The sequence below is a fragment of the Sorghum bicolor genome, chromosome 10 (assembly GCF_000003195.3).
Source record: "Sorghum bicolor cultivar BTx623 chromosome 10, Sorghum_bicolor_NCBIv3, whole genome shotgun sequence".
Lineage (NCBI taxonomy): Eukaryota > Viridiplantae > Streptophyta > Magnoliopsida > Poales > Poaceae > Sorghum > Sorghum bicolor.
Window position 1 is genome coordinate 57,487,605 of NC_012879.2, and position 8,688 is coordinate 57,496,292.

The 8,688-nt window shown below is 45.8% G+C and overlaps 1 protein-coding gene across 1 annotated transcript; it reads left to right on the top strand.

Annotated features, from left to right (window-relative positions):
• On the top strand, positions 2,839 to 8,483 carry LOC110431191. Its single transcript, XM_021449920.1, has 5 exons — positions 2,839 to 3,013; positions 3,611 to 3,975; positions 4,688 to 5,158; positions 7,876 to 7,978; positions 8,256 to 8,483. Exons 1-5 carry the CDS (start codon positions 2,839 to 2,841, stop codon positions 8,363 to 8,365), a joined length of 1,224 nt encoding a protein of 407 aa, XP_021305595.1. The 3' UTR covers positions 8,366 to 8,483.

The window sequence follows — 8,688 nt, forward strand, 5'->3', positions numbered from 1 at the left end:
GAGAGAGACCAATAGCAAATCGGGAAAAACAAAATGAGGCCTTGTTTAGATGCGAAAAGATTTTGAATTTTGCTACTGAATCACTTTCGGTTTTTTGTGACAAATATTGTTCAATCATGGACTAACTAGAATCAAAAGATTCGTCTCACGATTTACAAGTAAACTCTGCAATTAGTTTTTATTTTTATCTATATTTAATGCTTCATGCATGTGCTGGAAGATTTGATGTGACGGGGAATCTTTAAAACTTTTTGGGCCTTGCCTTGTTTAGTTTCTAAAAAATTTTGCAAAATTTTTTAGATTCTCCGTCACATCGAATCTTTAGACGTATGCATGAGGTATTAAATATAGACGAAAATAAAAACTAATTGTACAGTTTACCTGTAAATTGTGAGACGAATTTTTTGATTCTAGTTAGTCTATAATTGAACAATATTTATTACAAATAAACGAAAGTACTACACTAGCGAAAACTAAAATCTTTTCGCGTCTAAACAAGGCCTTGGTTTTTGGCTAAGATCCCTTCTTGCGGTCGTGCCCCCTTGGATGGCTGAGATGAAAGTGCCCCCTTGGATGGCTGAGATGAAAGCATGAGATACTGGCTTCTCTATTTATATGGCCCCTTTCTCACTGACCATCACACGTCCAGTACCTCCCCTCGTCAATCGTCATGGACCAATACCCACGACCCGGATATCCCTTCGCGGCCAACTACGCCGTCCCACAGCAGGGGCAGTGGCCGCAGGGCCCCTTCGCCGGCCAGGCCCCACAGCAGGGGCCGCTGGTTCCGCCGGCTGTCCAACCGCAGCCACTAGCCGTAGTCCCGTACGATGACCAGTTCCAGCAGAGGCCGCCGGTCCCATTCGAGGGTGCCGGCCACGTCCTGCTCCCGCAGCAGCAGCAGCAGCAGCCGGTGAACCCGGGCGCAAGCAACTTCCGGCCTCAACAGGTAGCCTTTTCGAATTTTTTTTGGTTTTGGGGACCGTACTTTTTTTGTTTTTATTTGACAAACTGTGTAATTAGTTTTTATTTTAATCTATATTTAGTGCCTCGTACATGTGCGTCAAGATTCGATATGACGGGAAATCTTGAATTTTTTTTTATTTTTGGAGGGAACTAAACAGGGCCTATATTGCTCCTAATCACAAAATAATTAAAATATCAAACTTGTGCAATGCTTCGGCACGTCTTTTACTTGTTAGACCGTCTCCAACGGCCAAGCCATTACATACCCAAATCCAAAAATAGGTTATCCTCGTTGCTTGAGGTGAAAAACTCATGGTCCAACAGGGTAGTCAAACCAAATTCATGGTCCAACAGGGTAGTCAAACCAAAGATGCAATTTGCGTTGGAGTCCACTGGGAACCCAAAAATGTGTCCTCACACTCCATCTCTCTCGTTGACCAAAATCAATCGTGGAAAAGCTTTGTCGTCGGCACCGCGTCGTCCAGTCTTCGCAAGTATAGAATTGTAATACATAAGAATATCATTTTGAAACATATACTGCCTAAGGAAGGGGGCTTTAGAAGGAAGGGGTTAACTAATGGGGAGGTGCCTATGTTATTAATTTTTTAACAACATTGAAAAATGCCTCAAAAAGCTAAGCTATTTAAAGACTTTTTTTAGGAAAATGCCTCCAATGCTACATATAATCAAAACCGTTTTTTATATTCTGTGTATTTTCGTATTATTGCAGCACAAAGCAGTTTTTTTTAGAAATGACCTAAATAATCGTTTAAGCTTGCTTTTCAGGGCAGGGGCAGGGGCAGGGTCACGGGCAGGGGCAGGGCCAGCTCCTCCCATAGGAGCTACGGCTCAATCCTTTCTAACGCCGAGCGAATCACAAGGTTCGCTCGGCGGATGAACATCACCAGCGAGACGATGTCTGGTGAGTATGCCGCTTTATGCGACATACTCCTCAACTCATTATCGTCTCATTTCTTTTGGGAGTCTGATGATGAGGGGCGGATGACCATTCTTCAGCGTGACGCAGCGAGGCTTGGTTTCATCACACAGCGGCGGCGGCGCCTCCACTGATTTTTTTTTCTGGTCTTTTTTGGATCCAAACAGGAGCGATCAGCCCCTTTTGTCTCAATCTGGATCCGCCACTATATATAATTTAAGCATTTTAATATGTTGTTTGTGTTGTTGGTAAGCTCTACAAATTCACATGCAATTGGAATGCACCACGACCCCTCGCGGACCGAACCTGTCAAACCGGCCACAATGTAGCGTGGCCAAAAATGGGAGAATTATGAAAATGGCCTAAAAAAGTTGCTCTTAGGAAATTGGCCTCTTTCTTGAATTTAGAAATCTGGCCTCAAATCCAAAATTTCTGAGTTTTTCCTGTTCTTGCACTCCTACAGTCCAAACGAGTGCACTTTACATCGCAAGTGACCGCATGTTGGACCTTCCCTGCTGTTATTATTTTGGGAGAATTAGCGTTTAGTTTCCACCGAAGTTTTCAAGATTCTCTGTTATGTCGAATCTTGTCTGTATAAATTGTGAGACGAATATTTTGACTCTATTTAGTCTATGATTGAACAATATTTGCGAAATATAAAAATGTTTCGCATCTGCCTAGGTATAAGGCCCTCAAAAAAGTTGACTTAGGTATTAGGCCTCTATTTTTTTAGAATTTAGGTGTATGACCTCCAAACAAAAAAAATGAATTATTGCGCCTTCACCGTTCCTTTCCTCTCCCTCTACTCACCGTCTTCTCTCTTCTCCTTCCCTGCCCCGTGTTGCGCGAGTCGGCTCAGGAGGTGAAGGAGGAGCTAACGGCGGCGGTGAGCGTCTCGCTCCACCCCGCGTGGCCCTGGCGGGGCGCCCCCGCGCATGGACGCGATAGCGGCGACGGGGACCGTGGCGAGGGCGACCCTGGCCGCACGACCGCACGCCCACGAGCATGGACACGGCGGCGACCGCCCTGGCAGCGCATCCCCGCACAAGGACGCGGGCGTGCCTCGTCCGCCGGCGAGGCTACTCGCAGGGCTGGAGAGGGACTGGGGGGGTCGGCGCCCTATCCTCTGATGAATCCACGCTCTGTGCAGCCACCAGCGTAGGGAGGAATTAAGACAGGGCGCCGGGTGGGGGAGTCGCGCCGCGTGGGGAATGGGGGGGGGTGCCGGACTGCGAGCGGCGGCGGCGGCAGGCGACGAAGGATGAGGGGCGGAGCCGTCGATACCGATACGACGCGTTGCGGCGGAGCGGGTGGGAAGCAGATGAGAAAAATAACATGGGGGCATTTTGGACATTTTGCTGCTTAGGCAGGCCACCCAAACGGAGCACTTTCACACAATATGGAGGGAACACAGGTAAAAATAAAGTTGAGAGATGGCACACTAGTCGGATTGATCTTTCCGATGGCAGTTCAATGTATTTTTTTTGACACATAGGTTAAAGGCTCTAATAGAAGAGACAAATGATAATAAATAAACAAAACTTTTATTTTTTTTACTTTTTCTTCTTATGGGTAAAACTATCTTTTTAGCCCTTACCTAAACAAACTTTTTTAGACCTCATCATCTCTTTTTTTTTTCTCCCCGCCCGCCGGGGTATTTAAATTCATTGCACCCACCCTCGATACCCTTTGAGCAATACCCTCCAGATGACGGGCCCAGAGACGGTGGGGGGGGGGTGAACTGCCCACGCAGATGTACCCCTGCCGATGCGTCCTCGGCCGCGCCCCCATTGACGGAGGTGAAGCAGGAGGTGTCGGCGCCCTCTTCTTCAGCATTGAAGAAGAAACGCCTTCCCTGGGCAGCGTCACCGCCCCACTTCACGCCAACGAGGGGCGCGGCGAAGAAGCTTGAGGTGAGGAAGGAGAAGAATTCGACAGCGCCGGCGCCAGTAGGGACCTCTTCCAGGACGTTGGCGCCACCAGTGGAGAAGTGCATCCACTCCACCGTGGGCAACGAGAACAGCTACCGTCCATGCCTCCACACAACATATACCTGCGCCGAAACCTTGGAGGTATGATTCCCCTGATCTGCGCGGAAACCCCCTACCCCACCCCAATCGCTCGTGCTTCCTTTGGGGATGAGTGTCTTCTGTGGCTTCCTAGCTTCAAAGCCTTTGGCGCGATGGAGCTTACCCGATCTTGTCGTCGGCCGTGATTGCCGGAGCCTGTGATCCCTGGTGATGGGGATTTCTGGAGTGTCTTCTGCTGGAAAGGGTCTAGGGATCTGTTTGTATTTTCTGTCCGCCCGGAGGCCCCTTGCGCAGAGGGACGGGCGTCGGGCGGAACCGCGGGGAAGACCGGAGGCCCATGCCCTTCTCGCGCGCCGCCACGGCCGGCCTGACGCTCGGGGACCTGTTCCTCGGGCCGGGGTTGGACCCTGCTGCTGGAGTACCTGGCCGAGACCGACCCCATCTGGCAGAACACGCACGCCGCCGGCAGGAAGGAGGCCGTGGTCGCGCTGCCCACGGGTCGGGTGCGCGAGGGCTTCATCTGCTACCTGGACGTGGTCGCGGTCGGCAGACAACGACGTACACTGGACCCATCGCCGAACTGGTTCACTGACTAGCTAGTCCAGATCGAATCAATGCACTGACCTTACCCCGTTTTCACCCAAATCGTGAAGACCCAAATGAAAACCAAACTAAAAACCCGGTTTTAGCCCAAACCATTCCCAGGTTTACTGATCTGTTATTGCTTCTGATCCTATTGTTTCGTGTTTTGCAGAACAAGCCAGAAGATGAGAACAAGCCAGAAGATGAGGATGGTGACCACCTAACCCCGCTCAGCACTGGGAGCAATGTCGGTAGGAGCAGCGGCAGCGCACGCTGCACTGGATCCTACCCGAACGAGAAGTCAATGAGCCCAGAAGAAGTTACGTCCATTGACAAGAGAATAAAAGAACTTCTGGAGATTATGCAGAGCAGCTGGGAATCTAGGCAGGAATTTCTCCATCGTAAGCAGAAGAAACTGGAAAGCAGGATTGAGCAAGTGCAGCAGATGGCTAGGGCGTGTGGTGCAAGTGAACAAACCGATTTGTGGCCATATGTGATGGATATCGCCTGTTCCAAAAGTGCGACCAAGTTCTTCATGGCGTCCGACCCGGCTGGAAGGTTGAAACTCGTTAAGCACTATGCCGAGTTCGAGGATTTTGGTGGATCACAGCCACGTGGCATCCGACGCAAACCACTCCTAAAGGTATGTTCTTGGCCATTCTCTCGATGCGATCCTTTTCAAACATCCAAGTTCCTTCCTGGCCAAATCAATGCTGTCCTAACTGAATTATTGCCTTTGAAACACTTCCATTGGCCATTAGGCCCTTCTATCCATGCAATGAAATGATGTATTAGGTAAATTCCAGTGCGTTGCAACTGGAAAGCATAATGTCATGATACTATAGTTATGAGTGTGTTATATTGTTACCCCAAAAGATATTGCAATCTTGATGTTTGGTGACCAATCATAAGTCTTCATACCATATTCGATGCAAAGTCAGATATGAAATTAGAAATTGCCTCATGTCATATCTTATTGTGAATTTTAAACTGCAAAGCACTTATGACCTTGCAACTAATTATCAAGTTTCAGCTAGTCTCCGTTAAAATCAATATTGCAAGAATCATTGATTTGGAATACAGTGAAAATAAAATCTAAGCTCTACAATGAGATATAAGCATGAGAAGCTTAGTAAATACACATTACGTATTTTCGAATAACACTAATTAAACACTGTCCATCACCGATTTCACCCCCTTCTCATTTCGAGGCACATGCTGCCATTTCTATTATAACAACCCAACTTGAACCATAGGACACGCACACAAAACCACAGGCATATGCTGTCATTCCCATATGACTCGCGAAGGCAACTTTGGCAGGGAGAGGGTATAGTCCGGCTCTTCCAAGCCCAACACCGCCATCCTTGCAAGGAGGCAAATGGGCGGTGGCTATGTTGTCACTGCACACACATCATAACAGCCACAAAACCTTAAAAGAAGACCACCGGTGTTGCTTTGCAAGTAGTTGCCCTAAATCTCCATTTACACATCATTGATCTGTAAACATGGTGCCAAAACTAATTAGTCTGATAAGGGTTAACATACTAAGCAAAAGGAAGATTAGTTTTTCTGTTGGAGTTGATAAGTGAAACACAACTAACTACACAAGCAAATTACTAAGCAGCATCGATGCATGAAAAGAAATGCATATGTAGCAGCATAGTGCCATCTTTGTTTTGGCAGTGCACAGTTTGTTCCTCTTTTTTGGTTTCAAATCCATGGCACTTATTTTTCTTCTAAAAAATCAGAGACTAAGGCAGCGGCCTATAGGTAGATTCAGACAATGATACAAGGGGGTACGCCTGCTAGTGGGGGCAAACCCTCCCCAGACTCAACCCACCGCGCAATTGACGAGTCGTCCACCCGCCCTGCCACTGCCCACAAAAACAATCCAGTGAACCTGCCCCAACCTGCCCTGATATTGGTTGGTTAACCCAAAGCTACCCGCCCGCCCCGCCCTGCCCCATTGTCACTGCGCAGATGCAGTTTTCCACGCCGGCTCCATGTGCTCGCGGCCCTGCGCAGATGCAGCACAGCTAGGAAAGCCAGTCTGCACCATTCAGCTACGAAACAGCAAAATGACGTACATAGCAGTTCATTGTATTTTCAAAACACAATAAAACATAGAAGCTAAGAGACATTCATAAATCAACTTAATTGTACAGCAGTTTAATTACGTAGCACAACACAGTTACTTCCATCAACTACTTTCAAGTGTTGCTGCTCCTATAGAACTCAGTCAAGTGCTTATGCTTACAAAGCTTCCATCCACTACTTCCAGCAACCATATTGACAACCATAACCACACAATGAATTCTGCACACCAGTATATAGCTTCTTTTTCCATACTGATTTTTGCACACCAAAAGGGCAAAAGAGAGGGCCAAGCAAGCCTAAGTCACTGCAAAAGGGGCAAAAAAGATTCATTCAGTGATTGATCCGATGATTGCAGTTCACCCGAAGTCACCATCACAACTTTATAAGAGGAATACAGCATGGATCAGAAATTCGAAACAAACAGAAAGCCTATACAGAAATTTGAAACAAACTCTCGAGTCTCGACAGTCCAAGGCCTATACATAAGTAGGTTTCTGTTCTCACCTATACATTAGTCGGTTTCTAGTCCTAAGAGCTCAGCCTATCACTGATCGTTGTGTTTTTCTTAGGACTCAATTTGGGTGCCTAGTTTATTCTTAACATTATGCCACATATTTCCAAGTTTGGTCCATTTTTCTTTTCAAAGAAACTATAGAACAAATTGATCACATATAGAACTGCATGTTTGATTCATCAAAAGAGATGTTCAGGAAATAGTGTTATTATTATATCAGTAGTTCAGTACCAAAACCATGATGATAATGAGCTATAAGAGCATCCACAAATATAGATGTTTTTAACACGGATACTGAACTATATGAACTACAGTCACAAATTCCAAAGCATATACAAATTCGAGCTTTCCTATCTGTTTGGAGAAACATGCACTGTAGCCTGGTCTAGGCATTTGTTCACTGCAGGTCTAGTTCTGACATGTCTTGTATTATTGTCATGGGCAGCCAACAGGCTGCCAGGGCCGATGGGCTGAAAGTTCGGCCCAGTTATCTTTATAAGTTTAGTTATCTTTGTATTTACAATTTATATTAGTCCCAGATAGGTTATCCAGTAAAACTCTAGTCTGGAAATGAAAGGAGAGTTCAGCTGCTGCTACTACTTTTCTGTACTCCAACTAAATTCCTGAATGAAAACAGAAATATGCAAGATGACTATTGATCGAAATATGTGCGTTTATTGAATGTGAGTTGTTGCCATATATATAGAGTTGAAGAAGTGCTGACTGTTTTTTTTTAATTTGTGCAGAGGGATGCAGAACTTGATGAGGTTGTTTCTGAAGATGAATGGGAGGACCAATTTTTTAAACTGGTCCTAGATAAAATTAACAATGCAGTTGGTTTCAGCCACGGTATGTATGAGTATCCTATGCATCTGGACAAGTACTGCAGTGGGGCTAAGTATAGGAAACCACTCTTGACTGGGTTGGAATGGGTAGAGAGGAAGTTGGCCAATAGTACTGCATAACATGTTTAGAATGAGCCCAACTATGTTCTATAGGCTGCATGACTCTTTTTGACCTTGAAAATATGGCCTTAAATGTACAACCAATTAAGTTAGGCTGCATGACTATGTTCTATAGCTGGTAGTTATAACAGTTTTGTAATTGAAACACTCTACACTTGCAGGTACTTCATGTAGGGAAGTACCACCTGGTGGACCGGTCCGGTTACCTTACTCAAAAGGGAAGCAAGTATCATCTTCAAGACCTCCAAAACGCAGCAAAAGCACATCGTAGAAAGGAGATATTCAACTATGCTCATTCGTAATCGCATAGAAATGTCATCGAAAGGGCCTGCCACCATGTTTTTCTGCGCCTACTATTGCCCTTGGGCTAATGAATAAGTCTTGACAAACGTGTGAGTCAAAGTATGCATGCTTTATGTAGATGTTGTAATATTTCAGCTTTGTATGTTTGAGGACATTTATTTTTACTCGTTGAGGACATGTAATGATTTTTTGAATGGTTCCATGATGTTTTTAGCACCATTTGCACTGAATAAAATATTGAGTTGATTATGCAAGATTTGTCAGTTAATGAATCAGCTGTGCATGCTGATT

Excerpts from the sequence above, each read along its gene's own strand:
- LOC110431191 (XM_021449920.1), top strand. The coding sequence starts at position 2,839 with ATGGACGCGATAGCGGCGACGGGGACCGTGGCGAGGGCGACCCTGGCC. Across the intron at positions 3,014-3,610 it reads GCTGGAGAGGGACTGGGGGG|ATGACGGGCCCAGAGACGGT; the intron begins GTCGGCGCCCTA and ends AATACCCTCCAG. Across the intron at positions 3,976-4,687 it reads CCTGCGCCGAAACCTTGGAG|AACAAGCCAGAAGATGAGAA; the intron begins GTATGATTCCCC and ends CGTGTTTTGCAG.